At 39.9% G+C, this 24,453-nt stretch overlaps 1 protein-coding gene across 1 annotated transcript in view; it reads left to right on the top strand.

The window, feature by feature from the left end:
• The window catches only part of OXCT1 (3-oxoacid CoA-transferase 1), a 72,182-nt gene extending 48,927 nt beyond the window's left edge, over positions 1–23,255 (top strand). Inside the window, exons 14-17 of the mRNA XM_081318378.1 lie at positions 10,667–10,756; positions 12,779–12,859; positions 14,373–14,474; positions 20,708–23,255. Of these exons, the coding sequence (XP_081174504.1) occupies positions 10,667–10,756; positions 12,779–12,859; positions 14,373–14,474; positions 20,708–20,743 (309 nt within the window). The 3' untranslated portion in view covers positions 20,744–23,255. The remainder of the gene's footprint in view (positions 1–10,666; positions 10,757–12,778; positions 12,860–14,372; positions 14,475–20,707) is intronic.
• Positions 23,256–24,453: the final 1,198 nt, after the last annotated feature.

Below are 24,453 nucleotides of genomic sequence, written 5' to 3'. Positions count from 1 at the left end.
TTGTATTATAGTTTTATTGCAATGGCATTCAGAGCTCAACTATTTCACTGCCTGCAATAATAAAACTTCTATATGTGTGCAGCTATAGCTGATCTCCTTCAGGGTTAATTAAGGACTTCAGATAAAATTTAGCTGGCAATCTCTTGTGGCTATCAGAACATGGATATTTTTCTCTTCAGATACTCTAGTCCCCCTGAGAATTCTGCATAGGATAGACTGATTCTAAAAATGCGGTCCTCCTCCACCTTTGATTGTCTTCCTTAATTCCAGAAACTCTTCAGTGGCTCTTTGGTCTTCTCTGGAATCCAAGGATTGTACGGTAGCCTGCAAACCAACATAGTTTACCTAAACCCAACTGCTTGCCATTCGTAATCCTCAGCTCCTTTTCCTGTTAGCTCCTTATCCCATTTCAGCTTCTTCTCCCCACTTTTCCTGAGAGGCTCTCTTTTTGTGCATGTGTCTGCAAGATGGTTTCTCGTAATTTCTCGTAGCTTCTACATGTATTCAGATTGAGTTTACAAACTCCAGGAACAGCTTGTCTATCTGGGAAATCATACGGTAGGATGCAGAAAGGGCTTAGCTTCTACATCTGTCCCATATCCATTTTTGTTTCATTTGCAGATTTAATCAATGTTCCAATCCAAATCATTCATGAAAATATTACGGATTAAAGGACCCAAGGACTAATTCTTGCATTATCCTATTTGATAATACAAGAATTTCCAAAGGGGCAAATATCTGTAGCTCGGGTTACGATGAGGGTGAAGGTTCATTCGCTGAGCTTGTGGGTAGGTTTCTGAATGTTTCGTTAGCAGGCTAGGTAACATCTTCAGCAGAGTTTAGGGGATGTCAGTGTTCTTCTGTTTATAAGGGCTTCAGGTGTGGGTGTGTCCAGTGAGGGTCTGTGATGGGTCTTGTGATGGGTCAGGTGTGAGTCATCAGTGAGTCTTGTGATGGGGAAGTTACATCGGGTGAGGGTTACTGGGAGGTGAAGTGCTGGTTGCGGGGGGCTTGTGTGGGTTGGTTGAGGGTCGGTACTGTCTCTGGTTGGTTGTGCAGTTGATTTGGATTCTGAGGGGGTTCGTAGACTGGTAGTAGGTCAATGTGTCTGTTGATGGAATTGCTTGTGGAGGGCCAGGCTTTGATGGTAGTGGTAGTGTGGCTGATGATTTTTCTGTTGCTCCAATACAAGAATTTCCCAATTTGATCAGGAACCGTTGATGAGTGCTCTTTTAGATTTGACTTTCAAGCCAGCTTTGCGGTCATTTAATTGTCATGCAACCCACTCCACATTTAACTACTTCACCAATCAATATGTAATGAAGTGTTTACTTAAATAGCCTACTGAAATCAAGATAAATTATGTCTACAACATTGCTGTAATCTGTTAAGGCAATTTCACAATCAAAAAAAGAAGTGAAGATTCTGTACCTCTTCACTAAGCTGACTAACCATATACCCAAGAAATATAATTGCTTTCAGCAGAATCTCTTGTTACACTTTTATAATTTTATTATACAGGAATCATAAGTATGAAGCATCTCCCACACTTGAGGGCTTCTTAGGACAAAGCTCTGATATATTTTCTCATTTTAAAAAAATAAAAAAGTGCATTGATTTGAATGTTTTGTTTGCCAGTTAAAGCACATTGTTCTGTATTTTACCTATTTCCATACCTCATTGATTTCTTTTAGGCTGGCATCCAGCTATTAATTGCCAGGTTTAAATTTTAAGTGACAGGAGAAATTTAATCAATTTTCAAAGCTAAACAGTTTCATTATAAAGAGAGGTGGGGAGAAATAAACTTTAAAAATCCACTTGGCAATTTTCTACTTGCAAGAATTCTCTTTTATTACTGTGGAAGGCTGGAGTTAAGATTCAATAAATGTCTTGCTGTGAGCCAGCAATGTGTGATATTTTACTATTGGCAGTGAAGCCTTTTCATGCATCCTCATCTGACATCAGCTTAGCAGTTCAGAGAAAAAGTAGGCTGTCTCACCCTCAAGGCTTGCCAAGGGAAGAATAAAGTTGCCTTATGATTTAGATCCTCTGGTTTCCTTGTGCTCTAACAGTAACATTAATAATTGCAAGGGATCTTTGAGGTCATCTAGTCCAACCCCCTGCTTCTGACAATGGCTGTCCAGTCTCTTCTTAAAAGCCTCCACTGATGGGGCACCCACAACTTCAGAAGACAATTTGTTACACTGGTTGATTGTTCTCACTGTTAGGAATTTTCTCCTTAGTTCTAGGTTGCTTCTCTCCTTGATTAGTTTCCATCCATAGCCTCTTGTCTTGCCATCGGGTGCTTTTTGTGAATACGTTGACCTCCTCTTCTCTATGGCAGCCCTTCAAATATTGGAAGACTACTATCATGTCATCCCTGGTCCTTCTTTTCACTAGACTAAGTATACCCATTTCCTGCAATTGTTCTTTGTATGTTATAGCTTCTAGCCCCTAACCATCTTTGTTGTTTTTCTCTGAACTCTTTCCAAAATCTCAACATCTTTTTAGTATTGAGATGACCAAAACCGGATGCAGTATTTTAAATGTGGTCTTACTAGGGCTTTACAAAGTGGTATTATTACTTTGACAAAATCAGTCTGCTAGCTGCATCTTTTTTTGTTTTTACGAATGTTGTCCAATATTCAGATTCAATAAATTAGTATAAGAGACAGGGCCTTCTCAGGAGAGTAGTTCTTGACTTATAACTGCAGTTGGGACTGGTATTTCATTTGTTAAGCAATGTGGTTAAATGAGTCACCACACACTGAGCTCAATTTTAAGACTGTATTTTCCATGGTTGTTAAACAAGTCATGCTGTCATTAAGTGCATCACGTGGTTATTAAGAAAATCCAGTTTACCCCATTATCTTTGCTTGTCGGAAGCTGGCTGGGAAGCCTGCAGACTGCAGTCACATGAATGCTGCATGCTGCAACTATTGTAAATGTGAGCCAGTTGCCAAGCACCTGAATTGCAATCATATGACTGGGGGTGGTGCAACAGTTGTAATTTTAAGGATGTGCTGTAAGTCATTTTTTCAATGCCATCGTAACTTTGAACTGTCATTAAACAAATGGTCATAAGCCAAGGACTGTAATGGCCCTAAAACTAAACTCTCTTGTTAATGAAGATTCATTTGTCTGTTTCCTTATCTTTATTTATATGATTACTGAAGACCAGATTGTTCTCCCTGTATTGGTTGTAAATATAAAGAAACAGGCTGAAGCTATACAAATTCTTTATGCTCAACTGTTTTTTTTTTAAAAAGCCTAATTGCTTTTCTTTAGCCATTGTCCCCAAATATTTTTCACTATAATTTTTGTCAACCTCAGCCAGTAATTTAGGAAGAACAGGAGTGAAGGAAGGAATTTGGCTGGGTAAGACTGGTCTTATTCTTGCTTCAAAAGTTTTAGAATGCAGTCAGATGCTCAAGTATCTTAAGAAAGCCCAATTGCATATGATGATATTTGTTTCTTAAAAAAACCCCCTCTAAAAACAAAAAAAGTATAAATTGCAAAAAAGCAAAGAAAAAAGTCAGAAAGGGGTAGGAAAAAAGCAAAATTGGGAAATATAAACAGAAGAGGAAAAGAGCTATAGAAAAAAAAGATCATTTGTGACTTTCTTCAGTATAGATTAAAACCCTAAAAATCAATGACCTTTTGAACTATTATAAACCATAACAAACAGTACTTCTACCATCATGAGCAAATTTAATAATCACAAGCCAATTTTAATCCAAGCTTCAAATTTTATTTCTTTCAATTTCAAACAAAAAAAAATCCAAGAGTGGTTTCCAAGTAGAAAACTCCTCCAACTCCATTAATTTCATCATTCATCCTTCCATTTTGGGTATATGTGAGTTCTTCCATCTCTGTGCATAAAGAGGCTTTGTCAGTGATATTTGCGTTTTCACTGGCATGTCAGATGGCATTGTAAAAATATTTTTTTCATTTTAAGTTGTGTTCCATGTGCATAGTAGTGCAATTAGGGTTTATTAATATTTATTACTTCCCTTCAACAGAAGTCTCCCACCATGCCTAAAACACAAGTGAATTGCAACTACTACTGGGAGCATCTGCTTGAAAGATATTAGTCTAAATGTTACATTAAAAGTGAATTAAAGATTTGAGAAGTGAATTTATGTTTGCCATCTTTTCATGTGATCTTTATTGATAAACTTGTAAAATCAAGCCAGAAGCATAAGTGAAGCAGATGGTATAGAATAAGCTTCTTATAAACCAAAATAATAACAGAATAACAGAGTTGGAAGGGACCTTGGAGGTCTTCTAGTCCAACCCACGGCACAAACAGGAGACACTGCACAGTCTGTTCTTAAAAGCCTCCAATGATGGAGCACCCACAACTTCTGAAGTCAAGCCATCTCCAGTGTGAATCCTGCTCCGGTGTGAATCCTGCACTTAGGAGGAAGGGTGTCCACCTCTATGTGTTTAGGTAGCTTTTTAAAAACCAGAAGCCTTGTAATGATAAATACTATTTTCTTACTGACTCATTCATCCTTCTTACACAACCACAAATTTGAATAGTCAATTAAAAGCACCTATAGGCAGGATGGAGAAAAGAAGGTCGAGCACAAACTGAATTTTGCAGATGGAGGTTTCACATCTTTTCCACAGGGTTGCATCTTTCATGGGTCCCTGGCTTGTCATCATTTTGATGGATGAAGGACTGGGTAACTGTGGGTTTTAGGGCCTCTGGATCTGGAGAACTTCCATCATTACTTCTGGATAGGGTACAGTTCCCCCAGAAAAAAGTGTTCCATGGTCTGGGTGTCTTCCTGGATTCACAGCTCAGTAAACAAGTGGCAACTGTGGTCAAGGAGATCTTTGCAACAAATCCATTTTATGAGCCAGTTGTACCCTTTCCTGGATTGGGAGACTCTGGTCATAGTCACTCATACCTTAACCCTTAACATATTGCAATGCAGTTTACATTGGTTTGTCTGGAAGAGCATTTGAAAACTACAGCTTCTCCTAAATGTGGTAGCATGGAAAGTTTGTGCACCCACGTTATGGCCCTGTAATACCACTGTTATGTGACTTTTCATTGATTTCCAGTAAGGTTCTAAGAGCAATTCAAGGTGCTGAATTGTATAGTACACAGGGCCAAGATACTTGAGGGACCAAGAGTCTGTGGTGATTTCTATCTACGCCATCAGAGTGGGCAGGGTGAACAAGTTCTAGGTCCCTTATGTTAAATGCTGTCATCTTGTGGAAATAAAGGGACATGCCTTCCTTTCACAGCACTCGTCCTGTCGAACAGTCTCCCTCCTGAGGTTCAGATGGTCCCAACACTGAAGGCCTTAAAAACCTGACTCTTCCCTCAAGCTTAAGGGCAAGGCAGCTGGGTCTGCTATGTGTTTTTGCCTTGTGATGGTTGAGAGTTTCTTTTTTGCCTGATGTCTCTCGTGGTTCTTTCTATTTTTTTTTGTGGTGTGCATTCCTGTTTTTATTCTTGCTAGTTGCCCAGGGTTATTTGATTAGGATGGGTGGCCATATACATAAACATTTTTTTTGCTTGTGGCCTGTATAATTAGGCTGTGTCCATGTAATTGACTAGGAGCTGCTTATGTCATATTCCTAAGACCACCCTTGCTGATTCTAGGAATAAATCCAACCCTGGAAGTTAGTATACCTCACGGAATGCACGATGCTTTTGTAGGCTTCATGTAGCTACTGCAGCTGTCTTTTCTGGTACCTGTTGTTATTCTCAGCTCTTTCTATAGTAGTTTATTCATTTAATCAATTTATTAGCCATCTCGATCACTGGGGTAGCTCTAGGCTTCATAGACAAATTGAAGATGTATAAAGCAGCAGAAGTGTCACACCAACAGTACCATAAAAACCATCACTGAGCAGGATTCCAGATCATTCTGCTCTATGCCTGCTGGGAAAGTTATGTCTTTGTGGTTCTTCTGAGAACCCACAGAGTAGAGGCCATATGGGCTTTGGAAAAAAAAATGTCCTTCCCCACACAGGGCTGCCACGGACAACTTACAGATAAAATTCTTTCAACACGTTGGTTCCAAGGCAAGCTGACTCTTCTAGGTCTTACTAGAAACTTTAGAAAAGTCTTGTAGAGCACTTTACCCCCAGAATTTTCTTTGCAGGTTTCCCCTTGCCTAAAGTCATTCAGTCTATTTAGTCTCTCTTAATATAAGGGACGCGGTGGCTCAGTGGGTTAGGATGCTGAGCTTGTCAATCAGAAGGTCGGCAGTTTGGCGGGTCGAATCCCAAGTGCCGCGTAACAGAGTGAGCGCCTGTTACTCGTCCCAGCTTCTGCCAACCTAGCAGTTCAAAAGCACGTAAAAATGCAAGTAGAAAAATAGGGACCACTACGGTGGGAAGGTAACAGCGTTCCATGCGCCTTTGGCGTCTAGTCATGCCGGCCACATGACCACGGAGACGTCCTCGGACAAGCGCTGGCTCTTCGGCTTTGAAACGGAGATGAGCATCGGCCCCTACAGTCGGAAACGACTAGCACGCATGTGCGGGGGAACCTTTACCTTTACCTTTTTTTTAATATTACACCTTCATACACGGATTTCCTTTCCATCATGTTTACGTAAACATTTCCTTAGCTGTGTAACATTCGGTGAAGTATTTCTTGACTTAAGACCATAAATGAGCCTTCCCATTATAGTCGTGAGTCATGGTGGTCATAAAGCAGGTCATCTATGTGGCCAATTCAATTTTAGGACCAGTTTTGCAGCAGTTGTTAAGCATATGCTGTGGTCATTCCATTGTTCACTAGGGAATGTTTTTGCCCCAAACCAGAAGTAAATGCTGGTTTTAGGCAAAAACATAAATCATGGCCATGTGGTCATGATATGCTGCAAACAACCATAAGTGCTCAGCCAGTTGCTGAGCACCCAAGATGCAGACCTTCGAAACCAGATTGTAAGTACGTTTTGAGATGGTCTGTTGTAACTTTGAACAAGTGGCAAGTTGAGGACTATTTATAGTATAATTAATTAATAGAAGGGAGTCTATCATATTGAAGTACAGTCCATCTAACTAAATGTTTGGGGTTGTTGAACAGATTCAGAATTTTGAGTTCATTCTGTAAACTTCCAAGATGGCTGCTGGAGTGTTGTCTCCAATCACACATCCCTGATTTACCAGAAAGCAAATTGGTGAGGTTGCTTCTCTCCCCTCCCCTAGCTTCCCAGGATAATGGGAATTAATCAGAATAGAGCTAGAAGGGATCTTGGAGGTTGTCTAGTCATCAAGCAGGAGACTGTATACCATCATGCCAGACAAATCTTATTACATTCTTTGACCAAGTGACAAAATTAGTGGACCAGAGGAATGCTTTAGATATAATTTACATGGACTTCAGTAAGGCATTTGATAAAGTAGATCACAACCTACTACTCGATAAGATAGAAAAATGTGGGTTAGATAGCATCACCACCAGATGGATTCGTAGCTGGCTGACAGGCCGTACTCAGTGTGTGGTCCTCAATGAAACTGTATCTACATGGAAGGAAGTGTGTAGTGGGGTGCCCCAGGGCTCTGTTCTGGGCCCAGTGCTCTTCAACATCTTCATCAATGATTTGGATGAGGGGATAGATGGGGAACTCATCAAATTTGCAGACGACACCAAGCTGGCAGGAATAGCCAATACTCCAGAAGTTAGGCTTAAAATACAGGAGGATCTGGACAGACTCGAACACTGGGCACTATCTAACAAAATGAAATTCAATGGTGAAAAAAGTAAGGTTCTACATTTAGGCAGGAAAAATCAAATGCACAGGTATAGTATAGGTGGTACCTTGCTCAATAGTAGTAACTGAGAGGGATCTCGGAGTCCTAGTAGACAATCACTTAAATACGAGCCAGCAGTGTGCTGCAGCTGCCAAAAAAGCCAACACAGTGCTAGGCTGCATTAACAGAGGGATAGAATCAAGATCAAGTGAAGTATTAATAACCACTTTACAATGCTTTGGTAAGGCCACACCTGGAATACTGCATCCAGTTTTGGTCACCACGATGTAAAAAAGATGTCGAGACTCTAGAAAGGGTACAGAGAAGAGCAACAAAGATGATTGGGGGACTGGAGGCTAAAACATGTAGGGAACGGTTGCTGGAATTGGGTATGTGTAGTTTAATGAAGAGAAGGGTGAGGGGTGACATGATAGCAGTGTTCCAATATCTCAGGGGCTGCCACAAAGAAGAGGGATTCAAGCTATTCTCCAAAGCACCTGAAGGGAGGACAAGAAGCAACGGATGGAAACTAATCAAGGAGAGAAGCAACCTAGAACTAAGGAGAAACTTCCTGACAGTTAGAACACTTAACTAGTGGAACAACCTGCCTCCAGAAGTGGTGAATGCTCCAACACTGGAAGTTTTTAAGAAGAGACTGGCCAGCCATTTGTCTGAAATGGTATAGGGTTTCCTGCCTGAGCAGGGGGTTGGACTAGATGACCTCCAAGGTCCCTTCCAACTTATTATTATTATTATTATTATTATTATTATTATTATTTCAGACAAGTGGCTGTCCCGTCTCTTCTTAAAAACCTCCATTGATGAAGCACCTACAACTTCTGAAGGCAAGTTGTTCTGCTGGTTAATTGTCCTCACTGTTAGGAAGTTCCTCCTCAATTCCAGGTTGCTTCTCTCTTTGGTCAGTTTCCAACTATTGTTTCTTGTCTTGTCCTCTGGTGCTTTGGAAAATAAGTTGATCCCCTCTTCTTTGTGGCGGCCCTTCAAATAATGGAATATCATGTTACCCCTAGTCCATTTTTTTCTCTAGATTGGCCAAACCCAATTCCTGCAACTGTTCTTCATATATTTTTGTCTCCAGGGCCTTAATCGTATTAGTTGCTCTTCTTTGCACTTTTACCAAAGTCTCAGCATCTTTTTTTTTAACGTGACCAAAACTGGATGTAGTATTCCAGGTGTGGTCTCACTAGGGATTTATAAAGCAATAATAATACTTCATGTGATCTTGATTCTATGCCTCTATTTATACAACCAAGGATTGTATTAACCTTTTTGGCTGCCTCTGCACACTACTGGCTCATATTTAAGTGATTGTCCACTAGGACTCCAAGGTCCCTCTCACAGTTACTGGTTTTGAGCCAGGTTTCGCCTAATCTGTACTTGTAACTTTGGTTTTTCCTGCCTAAGTCTAAAACCTTGCTTTTGGCAACATTTGCTAGCATTTTGGTAACGTTTGGTAATGTTAGACTAGCCCTGTGCTATTAAGCTTCCCACTTTAAAAGCAAAATATTAAGAGGTGTAAGAGAGACAAAGTGATAGATGAAATCTTCATATGGACTTATCAGTATTAATAATAGAAAGACTGATGTTGCTGATATAGTGCAGCAACCTAAGTAAACTACTAAACCAATGACAGATACTAGGCCGAGGCTACTAGTCAGCGAATCCAAGAGAGTAAATGTGGCAAATATCCTTTAGGGAATATGTGAATATATGGAAATGTCACTTCTTACTTTAATTTGCTCTTCTGATTCAGAAAATGCTTTTTACAAGTGTTTTTCCTTGGCAAAAAAACTTTATTATCACTCTTGCCTTACATAATTTTGAACCTTTTGATCTGTTTGCTTTTTACAGCCACCCTCCAAAATTATTCTAATCTCTCTGTATTCAGCAACAAAGTTGCTATTTCCAACTCCTTTTTTAATCCAAGCTACAGGATTTGCCCATTGGTTATTTCCATTCTTCAAATTTTACAGAGAATTTTCTGTTTGGAACAAACTTGCTTTCAGCTTCCTTAGAAGAGGACTAGTGCTTGATTAATGGTTTCTAGATTTGCGAAAATAACATATTGCTAAGGCCTTTTTTAGATAGTTATTTTGATTTCCTTCCTGGGAAGGAAAATATAAATACATCTTGCCTAACAACTTTTGAGTACTGGTACACACTGAAAAGTGTTCTCTCACTCTCCTTATCTATTTTAATCAGCAAATCCACCCCCACCCCCCCTTTCCTATCCCTTACATTTGTATACCCAGAATTGATTTTAAGCATCTACAGGATGGAACTCGGAAATAAAGGAAAAAATTGATTATACGTAGAATATGTCGGGATGATGCTAGCATTATCTGTGTCTTACAAATTAAAAATAATAATATGAAAACCTGTAAGCATAACATGTAATAAATGTAAGCATAACAAAAAAGCAATAGAATAAAATCAGTATAAATGTGAAATGTCTATGTGCTTCAAATCAGCAACAAACAGGATTAATATAAACTTGTTTCTTTTTATTTAAAATCAATGAAATTTTTGAGCTGACATCTTGACTACACTGCTGATATAAATTGGCAGATACACTGAGCCTTCAAGCAAACAAGCAAATCTTAGATTATGCATCTCAAATGTGAAATTATATCTGCTTTAAGACAGTAGAAAGTTTGTCATTTGCCTGTTGGCTTTGCTTTGTCATATTGAAATGTGTCTAGTAGTGATCCACTTCCCTTTGTCCTCTTGAGACAAAGGGAGTGCTCTTAATTGGAAGAATTAACCTTAAAAACCAAAAACTTTTGAGATATTTGTATTTTAATTTTCTTTCTTTCTTTCTTTCTTTCTTTCTTTCTTTCTTTCTTTCTTTCTTTCTTTCTTTCTTTCTTTCTTTCTTTCTTTCTTTCTTTCTTTCTTTCTTTCTTTCTTTCTCTAGGGAAAGATGGTGAAAGGAATGGGTGGTGCCATGGATTTGGTGTCCAGCGCAAGAACTAAAGTAGTAGTGACTATGGAGCACTCAGCAAAGGTAAGAAAAAAAATTTTTTTGAGTAAAATTGTGTGTTGCTTCTATTCTTTACCTACTGTATAGACCAGGGGTCGGCAACCTGAAAAAGCAAAAGAGCCACTGGGAACCGGTTCCATCACACATAAAAAAAAGTGGGAGCCGCGCGCGTGAATCCATGCACGCGCATGCGCATAAAAGAAAATGTTTTGCACATGCGCAAAACGTTTTTTTGCGCATGCGCACGTGTGCATACACGCGCGCGTTTCCACTTTTTTAATGTGGACGCACCTGCACGCCAGCGGCGACAGGTCTCCGTGGTGACGGGCGCTGGGTTGCGGCGCCACCTTCAGCTCGGGCGTCGCCAGAGCCACCCCCGGGACCTCCAAACTGCCGCCCGACCTCCGCCCGAACACCAGCAGGTCTCGACACGGGTGTTCGGGCGGAGCTGCGCGCGCACCTCTCCAAAGGTTTAGAGAGGTGCGCGTGCAGCTCTGCCCGAAGAGCGGTTTGGAGACCTGCTGGTGTTCGGGCGGAGGTCGGGCGGCAGTTTGGAGGTCCCGGGGGTGGCTCTGGCGACGCCCGGGCTGAAGGCGGCGCTGCAACCCAGCGCCCGGCACCAGCAGGTCTCCAAACCGCACTTCCGCCCGAACACCAGCAGGTCTCGACACCGGTGTTCGGGCGGAGCTGCGCGCGCACCTCTCCAAACCTTTGGAGAGGTGCGCGCACAGCTCCGCCCTAACAGTGGTTTGGAGACCTGCTGGTGTTCGGGCGGAGGTCGGGCGGCAGTTTGGAGGTCCCGGGGGTGGCTCCGGTGACGCCCGGGCTGAAGGTGGCGCCGCAACCCAGCGCCCGGCACCAGCAGGTCTCCAAACCGCACCTCCGCCCGAACACCAGCAGGTCTCGACACCGGTGTTCGGGCAGAGCTGCGCGCGCACCTCTCCAAACCTTTGGAGAGGTGCGCGCGCAGCTCCGCCCGAACAGCGGTATGGAGACCTGCTGGTGCCGGTTTAAAAAGCTGCCGCGGGCCACGGCAGCTTTCTAAACCGGCACCAGCAGGTCTCCAAACCGCACCTTCGCCCGAACACCAGCAGGTCTCGACACGGGTGTTCGGGCGGAGCTGCGCGCGCACCTCTCCAAACCTTTGGAGAGGTGCGCGCGCAGCTCCGCCCGAACAGCGGTTTGGAGACCTGCTGGTGCCGGTTTAAAAAGCTGCTGCGGGCCGCGGCAGCTTTCTAAACCGGTACCAGCAGGTCTCCAAACCGCACCTCCGCCCGAACACCAGCAGGTCTCCAAACGGGTGTTCGGGTGGAGGTGCGAGAGAGGTGCGCGCGCAGCTCTCCAAACCTTTGGAGTGGTGCGCACGCACCTCCTCCTGTTCGGAGTGGTGCGCGCCCACCTCCTCCCGTTCGGAGAGGTGCGCGCGCACCGGGCGACTGGGAGCCGCAGGAGACGGCTCAAAGAGCCGCATGCGGCTCCGGAGCCGCGGGTTGCCGACCCGTGGTATAGACAGTTTCTCTCTGTATCATGGCATTGTAGAGAGATGCGTTAGCTTGTTATAGTCAAAAATCAGGGGTTCATTCTACTCCAGATTCTCAAGATAGCCTTGGTAAGCTCCTGAATGTATGGACATGATAGCACAGAAGGAGATAGGTTGGCTTTCTCCAGCATAGCATGGTTTTGATGTGTTGGCATGGTTTTGATGTGTTGTGTGTGCACCCTAGTATAACTGGAAAGGGCCAGGCTACAGAAAACTGAAACTAATTTGTTAAAACTTACTAATGGCACAGTGGAAATTAGCAGGATTGAGAACAGGAAATGCAAGGATTAAAGTAGTCAGATTTTACAAAACATTTTGTGAGCAAGCCCTATTTTATGTAACAAATGAACCTAGACTATACAGATACCGAAATCCTCCATGTAAACTTCAAGAATAATAAAGAATTGTACTGTAGCATTTGAAAGGTAATGTGCTTCTGATTTTGAAGCTAGTAGTACTCTTGAAAGATTATGATTTATTGGAGTGAAATCTGTGTTCTGTTGCAGGGCAATACCCACAAAATACTGGAAAAGTGCACTTTGCCAATTACTGGTAAACAGTGTGTGGATCGCATCATAACAGAAAAGGTAAAGTACTTGGCTTGATTACTTTTACTTCAATTCCTTTCTCACATAACCTAAAGAACTTGGGAGGGCGGAGCCTTATTATCTTCATAACAACCCTGCAAAGCAGAGCAGGCAATAAATTGCCCAAGACAAGTCCTTGAATATTCAAATATTTTGCTCAAATTACCATTTTTATCTTAGTATCAGAAAACAAGGGCAAATGTCTGCATTTTTGCTCTGTGTTATTTTCAGTTCAACTAATAAGGGGAAACAGCCTGAAGTTTAGAATTAATATATAGAAATCTATATTTTAAAAAAATTGTCTCTTCATTTTTTCCTTTCCAACTCCTGTCTGCTTCCACTGTGTAAGCTCCCGGAGAAGGAGAATTAAAGTCTTTTCAACTGGAGCTGTCATTCAGGCTAGCAGTCTATTGCTCCAGGCTCCTATTATGTATGGCTTGATTCCCCAACCTGTCACGTTTTGGCTCTGCTGGCTCAGAAGTATAATACAGACCATCTGTGGGCTTTTGGCTGGAGAATATGGATTTCTGACTGGTTCAGTGGTGGGACAGTGAAAGGGACTCTAAAGGATTTTGAGAACTATTTATTTTGGGGTGATCTCCCATTTTTTGTACAGAGTTTCTTTTTCTCACCTTTCCCCCAGTTTTCTGGGAAAATATTAGACTGTTCTGCTGAAGCAAACCTTTCATTAATGCTTTGTAGTGTTTATCAACAGGTTTCAAGGAAGGGACTATAATGTGACATTTATATTGCTTGTAGTCATTTTATAAGAGCTAAAGTGCGATAGACCTAATAGTTTATTGTTGTTAGCATATGGTAGTTTATGATTGTTTTTTACTTTTATACCTTGTATTTAGCTCTGGGAAGTCGGGGAGGGGGGAAGGGGAGGGGGGGAGGGTTGGGTTGGGAAGGGGGGGTGGGGGTGGGGAGGGGTTGTTTGGTTAAAGATAAAATGTATTGAAAAACTTTTCAATAAAAAAAGGAAGGGACTATAATACTCTTTTCTCATACTGCATGATAGCAATCTATTATCATCTCGCTGTTGCCTGGCTGTACCATCTACACATTGTTGATGGGGAAGGCTGTCTTTATAATCGTGCAAAAGCTCTTGACAGATTAAAAACCAGCCTGTCAAGGAAATAACTGGGTTTAGCATTTCCTTCCATTCTTCTGGTTTTTACATACAGTGGGCTTAAATTACTTTCAGATACTTAACTCTGGTTGGCCTCCCCGCTTCCCCCATGCTTACTCTCCCTACCAAGTAATTAATAGTGGCATCATATGGCAACAAGTATGACATATGAGTTTGGGAATTCTAGCATCAATACCCAGTTTTCTTGAGTGAGTGAATTGCACATGATGCATTTAAAGTAGGTGGACGGGGGAAAAACGTAAGTGTAGTACACGAGGACTTGAGAACAGGGATTGGTTTTCAGAGATTGAATCAGCCTTCTAGGTCAGGAGAGTTTTCCATTCTAACTAAACTTCTTTACAACTTATTTCAATCCTTTAGGCTGTTTTTGATGTCAATAAGAAAAAAGGACTGACGCTGATCGAAATCTGGGAAGGCATGTCTGTAGATGAGATTAAAAAATGCACGGGTGCTGACTTTAATGTAAGTCTCTAACTAGTTAAATATAGACGAGAAATAAATTGCTAAAGAAGATGGGATTCTTTTAGTCCCTTACTCTTGGCCTAGCACAGTGCAGGCTGATGCCTTTCAAGCATGAATGACAAAAGGTTAATAGTTGATAATAGTTCAGGTTGGTTTTTTTTAAAGGCCAGTTGTGGTATAACCTGTCCAGACTAAGGAGAGGAAAATATTTGTCTATTCAGTTTGTTAGAAAAGATGGTTCATTGGCTTGACTTAGAGTGAGCCCATCTTCTAGCAATATTATAATTTTGCTATACAACGTCTTATGCTTGTATGTTTTTGATTACATTCATAAGATGCTGTGAAAGAAGATTTGTGTAACTGACCATTAAAGGAATATAAGCATATTTAAAATACATAAAAGTAGCTGATTGATCTGGGTAGCAACATGGATCCACATCACCACTTTCTGGCATGTGTTATAAACTAAGGGCTTAGCAACTGAAGCTCCAAGCCTCATATCTGGCCCTCCACGAGGTGATAGCTTCTTGGCCGGCAGCTACAAACTTATAGCCATGTAGAATATACTGTACAAAAACAGGAGGGGTCTTGGCTTTAATGACTTGCTGAAAGCTTATTAGTTTTGATCTTGTGTTTTCTTCCTACAAGTCATATTCTTTTAAAAACTGATGCTCCCCAAGGCTATAAACCTTTAAATGTCAATAATGTGTTCCATCAAGCCATCAATTAAAAAACATAGTTTTAGAACTATCCTTATTTTTAAGATTTTTTTGAATTTTTTATTAGTTTTATAGGGTTAAAAACGAAGGTAAGGAAATAGGGATTTGGAATAGGGTAGCGGAAAGGTTAAGGGTAGGGGTTGGGGTATATACATATATTTGTGAAGCAATATGGTGGCTGGGTAGTCAAAAGTATCAAATAACAAGTTGTTTGTAGATAGTTCAGGTTGCATCAATTAAAATTCCCTCTCTGATTCCCTTAATTTTCACATAGTCAAAGTAATTAAGTTAATACATTTCTAGTTATGAGCTAGTCAATTAACAAAGTTTTCAATATAGTTAGACTAATACATATCAAAATCCTGTTTTTAAGTTTTACCTAATTGCAATAAAAATACTCTAAGATAGCCTATAATATACAAAAAGGAACTTACTTTTTGGGTAACCTACAATTCCCTATTTCAATAAAAAGTAATTCTCTTGTCTACAAAACTTACATTGTTCATTACAAATCATTCTTGTGATTTAACAGTAAAATCTAATTTTATCTTAACACATCACCAATTATTAAAAAAGATTTTTTTTGTCTTAACCATTCAACACTTAAAATACTATCTTCTATTATAAGATTCTAAATTCTATTGTATAATTCAAAGTTTTATTCTAAAAGCTTAATTTTGTTTTCCTTTAAAAATCTAGAACCAGAATATGAAATCAGTTTATATTTTTTTAAAGATTCCCCTTAGTCTATCAAAAGAAATTTTTTAAGTTCTGTCTTTACAAATCCCCTCCAAAAAGAGACAAATCTTAAGTCTTTAAATCTAATTCTCGCCTTCTTTTTGTGCCAATCAGGCTTCCATCTTAATGCCTTTAAGTTCTCCAATGTGTCTCCCTTTCTTCCTCCACCTCTTATTTGAATCCACGGAGACCATCCAAACGACAGTTTTGTCAAGCTAGTGTCCCCTTTACAATCCTTGAAGTATTGCTTTAATAGCTCAGCTTTTGATGTTTGATGTGATATGATTTTCATTATTTATTTATTTTATTTATTTTATTTTAATTCCATTTATATCCCGCCCTTCTCCGAAGACTCAGGGCGGCTTTATAAGCTTAGCAGTAGCCTTCATTCTATGTATATGCCTGCTTATTAGGGCTTTCACACACCCCCCCAAGTGGCATTATTACAAAGTCAGCTTAATTGCCCCCAACAATCTGGCTCCTCATTTTACCTACCTCGGAAGGATGGAAGGCTGAGTCAACCTTGAGCCTGGTGGGACGCGAACCTGCACTAATTGCAGGCAGCTGGTGTTACTTAAGGAGGCATTAGCCCACTGCTCCACCAAGGCTCTTTTTTTTCTTAATTCAGTCTGATCTTTTTCTTGTTCCATTTCCATCTGGGTTAGGTAGTAAGTAGTAGCTAATGTTATCATTTGATTAGCTGAATCCTCAACATACTGTATTTGGAGGCCTTTGATATCTTCGCTCTTAATGTTGCTTTTTTGGGGTATTGTTGTTTTTTGAATTGTAAGTTTTGTAGTTAAAGTTGGAGTTTGGACTTCGAAGTGCTCTGTAGGCTGCGTTTGTTGCTCTTTGAAGTCTCCTATTTTAGTATTGATTTCCACTTCTATTTGTTTTTGGGTTGTCAGTTCATCATTTAAGGTCAAAGTTTGGTTTAGTGGCTCTGAGTTGTCAGGTTTATCATGCAGTTTGTTCAGTTATAGCCAAGATTGTGTCCAATATCAATTTGTAGTTAAGTGGTGGGATATAATAATCCATTTCGTTAGTGTTTACAGCTAAGTCTTCCATGGAGGCTATTTTAATAAGAGTCAGTAATTTTCCACCTCCAATGTTTCTAAAAGTTGTTTTCAGTGCCAGGTGTTACCACACTTGTCTTTAAAGATAATATCAAGGACAGCTCTCAGCTCTCAAAATAAGCAAAAGGTTTACTTGCAATTCCACGTTTAGCCACAGGATGTCATCAGTAGCATATAGAATAAGTTGTAAAGTTCTTTCCCCCCAAATTAATATAAAGGTTTTGTATAATTAGTCCATTCTTTTTTCCTTAGTTCACATCTTAAACAGAAAATAGGGTAGTAGATCCCCACAAAAATAGGAGCTTTTTAATAAGTAGGAATGAGATTATTTAGTTTCTTTGCTTAATCAGCTAGGTTCCCCCCCCCCCCTTCAACACTTTAAGGCTTAAAATGTTGATCCCCCAGGTATACAAAAGCTGTTTTCTCAAAAAGAGGGGGGAGAAATTTTTCAGAAAAGTCCCACAGGCAGGCAGTTAGGGGGATAGAAAAGGAAAGGCCTGACTCAGGTCCTCCAGATTGCTTCATTGTGCTAGATGGTGCTTTTGGCTTTCGGCAGGGAGCGGCTTAGTGATTGGACATGTTGATGGCCGGTCTCTTCTTCAGGCCAAAAGGAGCTGCTCCGGATTCAAGCGGAGGGCTGCCGCCCTTCTACGATCACAGGAGGGTCTCCTTGCGGTGGTCGCCCCTCCAGGGCGACTTTTGACCCTTTTCAGGGTCCTCCAATGAAGAAGGATTGGACGGCAGGGAGGGAGCTCTCCCCTGAGCGTCGGAAAGCACCGTGCGCGCAAACCGGAAGCCTCTTATTTTTAAGATTTTATGTAATGATGTGTTAATTGTATGCAATAATCTTAGTGGTGGCCTTGAGATCTTGCCATGCATTCTTACAAAACAAGACCAGAAGGAATCATTGTTTTCTAAATTGCACTAATATGCTGAAACCTCTAAATTAAATAATGCAGAAAAAGTCAGAGCATGGTAAAAATCATAATACATAATTATGCCCTAGAACAGGCATGTCAAACTGCCGGCCCACGGGCTGGATGCATCAACCTGAAACCGTGCCCACCCCATTGCCAGCAATGGGGAAAAAGTCACGATACGTCGCGTGACGTCACGTGATGTCGCGAGTTTGACGTGAGTGGAATCAGTGGTCTTAAACTGGATTAGCATCATACCCAAACCCATAAATCCAGTCAAGTTCAGTCCTTTATTTGCTTACACCTAATGGACAGAATCTTGTTAAAACTAAAACCATAACTTACTTACTAAATATACAGTGTCTTATGATTCTAGGGTGCTTATCTAGAATCTCTTGAAAAAAAAGATGATTTGATGGAACACATTAACATTAAAAGGCTTACAGCCTTGGGCAGCATCAGTTTTTAAAGGAATATGATTTGGAGGAAGAAAACACAAGATCGAAACTCTCCCTCACTTCTGCAGGTGCACATTCCATCACATCTAAAAAGAGCTGGAAAGAGTAGACAATTTGTGGCCCTAAAGCTGCCTTTGACTTTGGCCTAATTTCAGTCTTTCTGCCTACTCATCCATTGGAAGAGATCAATCAAACCTCCCCATTAAGAGCCCTTTGTCTCAACCTGATGCCTACTGTTTATGGGTAGGAGTGGAGAGACAAAGTGTCAGAAAGAAAAAAAAAGTGTGACAAATAATGGGTGCTGACACCAAGCCCTACTGACTGCTTATTTTAGACCAGGAAGTCTTTGCCAGATTACAGCTGAGAGAAGACAAGAGAGGTTTGCCCACACTCTTGCTATTCAAGCTTATGTATTTTCAAACCCCAATGAACTCAGTGGGATTTTAACGGAAAAGAACAGAAACCAATCTATACGTAGATTAATTTCCCCAATCTAGTATCCTCCAGATGTGTTGGACCAACTCCCAGAACCTTCATGTTAAATATGTGAAGGGCAGGAAGTTGAGGAAAGCTATTGGAAGCTTTTTGTTTGCTTCAGTGCACGGAGACAGTGGTGCATGACAGAATTAATCCATATATACATTTATTTCTGTTCCCTTCTGCTGAAATACATGAAGGGAGTTCAGTATGCACTAGAACTTTTATTGCCTCCAGCACTTAACATTTTTCATGTTGTGATTACATTGTTGTGTAGGCATCAGTCATAGGTAGAACTGTAGATCATGGATCACATTTGATTAAAGACAGGTGGCCACTTTTGAAGAGTTGAAAGCAAGTTGCGACATGACAGCATTGGTGTTAGGACAAAGCAGGAATAGAAACTGAGAACATAAACTCTTGCTGGGTCTGTTTTACTTTGGGAATTACATTGCACATGCAAATCAGTAGTAGTAGAACAAAAATTTAGGTTTGAGACTATACTCACATCATACATGGGATGCTGTGCTTTCTAACCCAGAGCTGGTTAAAATCAGAAAGTATCCAAGGATGTATGGAGCTCTCTAAATGAGCACATGGGAGATATGGGGCTCTCTCTACCCTCCCTTGTTGCCAAAAATGAGCATTGAGCCATCATTCAAGAGAAGCAGGCAAGGTCTTTATTTTGAATTATTTTATTCAACATCGTTATTTTTGGTAGTTGCTCTTGTCTTCATTCTTGAATACTTTTTCTCATGAAAAATAGAATTTGCATAGTACTTCTTGAGTGTTCAAAACAATCTAATAAAACTGTTAATTGTTATTATCCCCACATGGCAGATAGTTTCTGGGTACTGGCAGTTTACCTAAAACTTGTTCCATCATCAATTGGTAGTAGCTGACATCAAACAACAACAACAACAACAATAGTTGGAAGGGACCTTGGTCATCTAGTCCAACCCCCCCCTGCTCAGGCAGGAAACCCAATACCATTTCAGACAAATGGCTGTTATGACATAATGGGGTATTGGAACAATGGAGCTGTGCAAAGCTGTTTGTCTAAATTAGGACACAAATGCAACTTGAGTGTCCTCCAGGTTAAGGCACTTCAACTCTGCAATGTTTTTTTTTTTTTTGCTAGGGAATTCAGGGAATTAAAGTCCACATAAGGGTTTAGAACAGGCATGTCAAACCTGCGATGTCATGTGATGTCGTGCGACATATCGTGACTTTTTCCCCATTGCCAGCAATGAGGTGGGCGTGTTTTTGGCATGGTGCATCTGGCCCGTGGGCCGGCAGTTTGACATGCCTGGTTTTGAAGGACCAGATTACTGATCTATAGATTTAGAGGCAGAACTAGACCTAAACATTTACATTGTCTCCCATAACGTGTTTGTTCTGCCAGTGCTTCATACACCTGAAAAAGCAAGGTATTTTTTTCCTATTTATATGAGGGTTCTAAATTATTTTTAGTACTCCAATCCAGCATAATATTTATTTCCAAGTTGTTTTGGTCCCATCAGTATTCTTAGATAATAAAAGCAAGTGACTATAGCACAAGGCTTTGTTCGGAAGTGCCCCCCATATCTCAAAATCAGAATTCAAGGCTTCCTGGTTCATGATACCATAATTTGTTCTACTTTCTCCTCTCCCTCACTTTTCTGGAAAGTTGAAGTTGGAACAGGTTTTTATTGGAGGCAAAACCTTTGTGTTTTGTTTGTCATCTTATCACCATTATAAACACTGAATAGTGATAGTCACTGGCTGTAATCAGTAGCTAATTTAGAGGGCGGCAGCTATGCTGGGAATTAACTGTCAATTCATTTTCTCTCTCTCCTTTCTTAACAGGTTTCGCCAAACCTCATGCCAATGAAGCAGATTTGAAACTGAAATGTAGATTGATCCTTTCTTCCATACTCCCAGGGGAGGGGAATCAAATGTCTGTTTTTGCATTTATGCATTATTCAGAGGTCTTTGTAAAGTTTTTATTTAAGTAGTTAGCATCAGGCTGACTTGTAAACATTTATTTGTATGCGACAGTACAGTACAGTTTCCAAATTTAAAATTTCATTTGGTACTTAGATATTTTTAATTAGTATTGCAGGTTTGACTGTTAATAAGCAGTAATAGAGGAAATGATCATCTTTTGTCTTCTTAAGCTGAAATATGCACAAACTTTTCCATACAGATAAAACTGCAGTTAGGTTATAGCTACCAACATCAGAGTAATCCAGCCATTTTCAGTGCCTCTGAATGTGTCCAAGGCCATATATGACTCCTTTTATGCTAATGTTACTTTTACATGCAGAAAAGCTATTTCAGAGTGATGTGTACATTAGCTACTACTACCGCTACTATACAGACACGTTCACAAATCTGAACACAAATAGGCACATATTGTTTACCTAAAATTTGTGACTCACAAGAACTTTGGACATTTACATATTATATTTTCAGGGTTGCATTACTAAAAGACTACATAAGGGCTGTTTATATTCTCTGATAAAGTAAGCATTTTTAAACCTCCCAGTTACTCATCCTATGAAATACAAATGTGAGTTTAGATGACTGGAGCATACATTTGCTTGTTGAAATCTCAGAACCCCCAAAGTCTAGAAATCTTGTTCCCAAGATTTGTAGTATTATATGGATTCTGTTCTGTGTAACATATAAGCACTTTCTGATGGGTTATCCAGTAGCACTTACTTGCTGAAAGCATGAATGTATGTATTAGAAATTAAATGTCTGGCAGGATAAAATGTGCAAGATAAATTGGGGGAGAAAATTGCTTAATTTGCAGGAATAATACTGGCTGCAACATCTGTCAGTCCTTTCGTTTGGATTGGTTTGGCACAGAAATTTATTTAACTGCCAAATATGTACGGGCCTGAATTGTATACGAAATGTACAATGAATTGTCCATCTTGCACATACCAGAAGCTTTGTTGCAATGAAACTTTGTGATGACGCTTTTACAATTACTTTCTTTTTCTTACCAACCTGATTTATTCAATTGCGCATATTCATACATCTAATGTGTGGATTCCGCATTTTCACTAATACCAAAAATTAATTGTTCACATAGATTTTTAATTACATCAGTCTAGGTGCTGTTTGGAATTTGACCTTTTCCTTTAGTTTTCCATATAATAGCAGATAGCATCTGCTTTTCTTTTTTAGTCTGAGAGATTTCAAAAATAATCTTTCCTTGGTCAAAGCTTCTTTCCTTATTTCTTTCTTTCCTACCTAAGCACTGATTGCAGAAGCATTAAAGCTTGGCCAGATCATTAGCATCCCATTGAGATATGTCCCTGCCTTTTTATGTGACAGTGCAAACGAATCAGGTTGGTTTTCAGTAACAGAGTGGCTATTTGTGAATGCAATCTGATGTAGATCTTTTTCTCCTTCCCAAGAAGCCCTTCTGATCTGAAATACAGAAATTAAGGAGCAACATCTAAGCAAAGATTTGGGGTGATGAGATCTGAACTTAATTTCTGTGTGATGCAGAAAGGTTTGAATGCCTGCTTATGAGCTAATGAGCAGCTAATGATATTTGTTACCTTAGGATAGTGCTTCTAAACCTCGGCCACCTGAAGATGGTTGGATTTCAACTCCCAGAATTCCCTAACCAACATGGTGCTGGGAAATTCTTGGAGTTGAAGTCCACACATCTTCAAGTTGCTGAGGTTGAGAAATACTGTCCTCAGGAGGAACAAGCATTTTGCAGCAGGTGAAGACTGTTTAGGGGGAAAACATAAGAGATACTGAAAGTTATTAAGAATATGAAGCACTTCTGGCCTCTCTTTACTCTTTTTTCTCTTCTTTTTCTCAATTATTAGTTTATATTAGTTTTTCTCATTCTATTTTAATATTTAATAAAGTTATGCAAAGACGTTCCACCTGAACACAAAGATCATTATGAAACCAATAGAGTAACTTGAAGTCAGGTTCAAAGGAAGCAATCTGTACACAAAGTATAATTAGCAGGACACAGTAGTGGCTTTTTGGCATAGTTGAATGATGATAGCAAGTCCTAGGGGCACCAATAGGAATGAATAATTTGCAGAAAATTTTGAATCTTATTGTTCAAGTCATCTGGAGATTCGGGAAAGATGCATATAACGTGAGTTTTTCCTCTAGTCTGGTCCACTGATTAATCCAGAGACCCTGACTGTACACCTAATATAATAGTCCTTCTGTCCTTCAGTAGTATATATATTTTTTGGCCCTTTTTCATGCTTTGTGTTTGTCAAATGTTTCACTCTGTTCATCGATAAGGAATAAAAGTGAGCTGAATAATGAATGTGTTGTATACTGTATATTCAATATTTTGTATACAACTTTCAAAACAATAAAAGCCACAGTGGTTGGGTACTGCTGTCACTGTTGTTAAGTATGAACTTGCTTGGTGGAAATGCTTTATGTCCTGCATCCAGTCCTATTCCTCTGCATCACGTTTAATAAACATGAAATACAGCAATGCACAAGTCTGGAAACCAATAGCTGTTCGGGGCATGTGAGAGATGTGCCTGGACTCACATCTTGAACAATTAGGTGGGGTCAGGACAAAGACCTAACCAGGGCTAGGCAAAAGTACTGTATATATTTGAACACAAATACTATTACTTGCTATGGTTTTCCTTTTCTGTCATATTAAAATTCAGTTTAGCTCAGCCCACAGTCAGGTTTTGGGGATAGTGGGTTACGTATCTCTGATTAAACATCTAAAGCAATTTTGGTGCTTTGTGATTGCCATCCAAAATGGTAACTCTAATCAATTCTAATTGATCCCCAGCAAGTTCCAGAGCAATTTTATGCCTTTCAGTAGGGCTTATTCCTAAGTTAGTTTGCTGAGTATTCTTGGGATTTGCAGCTTCAGCTTTAACACTGCTTAAGGTCAAGTGAACAAAACCTATTGTGTAGCTTAGTCTAGCAGTGTGATACTATAAATTAATTTTTAGTTTCCTGTAGCTGTGTTGCTTGTGGAACATTTGTACTACCCAGCCTAAATATTATACACACCATATGGTTATCCTGCTTTTTGTTTAGAAATAGCTACTCGGGGGTGTATTTCAAGCAAGGCTATTTTGGCTTTGTTCACATGACACAGTTATCCATGATTTAGTCAACCACATTTTCTTAGTTTGCCACACCCTGAGTCATTAACTGTCCATATGGCCTACGTTTGCACAACATGCTAAAGCTAAAATCCGTTGAGTAGTTTATTGTGTATTGTGCCAATAAAAATAGAAAATATTTGAGATTCTTTCAGCTTGCTGAATTTGAGTTTTTACTAAGGATTCTTTTGGTGAAAAAATGCTATTCAGTAGAACATAAATTGTGAGGGGATTGTTGGTCTACAGTTACTGCTGACTGGAAACTCCTTATGGATTTTTTGCATAAAACAGAAAAAATGAATTTAGGATTTATGGTGTTGTGTGCAATTGAAGTCCACACAACATTGTGGGGGAATTGGGATTTCAATTCCCAGAATTCCACAGCCAGAAGAGAGTTTATTTATTTATTTATTTATTTATTTATTTATTTATTTATTTATTTATTTATTTATTTAATTTGTATACCGCCCTTCTCCC

Source organism: Vipera berus, assembly GCF_964194415.1.
Source record: "Vipera berus genome assembly, chromosome: 2".
Taxonomy (NCBI): domain Eukaryota; kingdom Metazoa; phylum Chordata; class Lepidosauria; order Squamata; family Viperidae; genus Vipera; species Vipera berus.
Note: the sequence above shows the minus strand (reverse complement) of the source record. Positions and strands in the feature narration are given on the sequence as shown.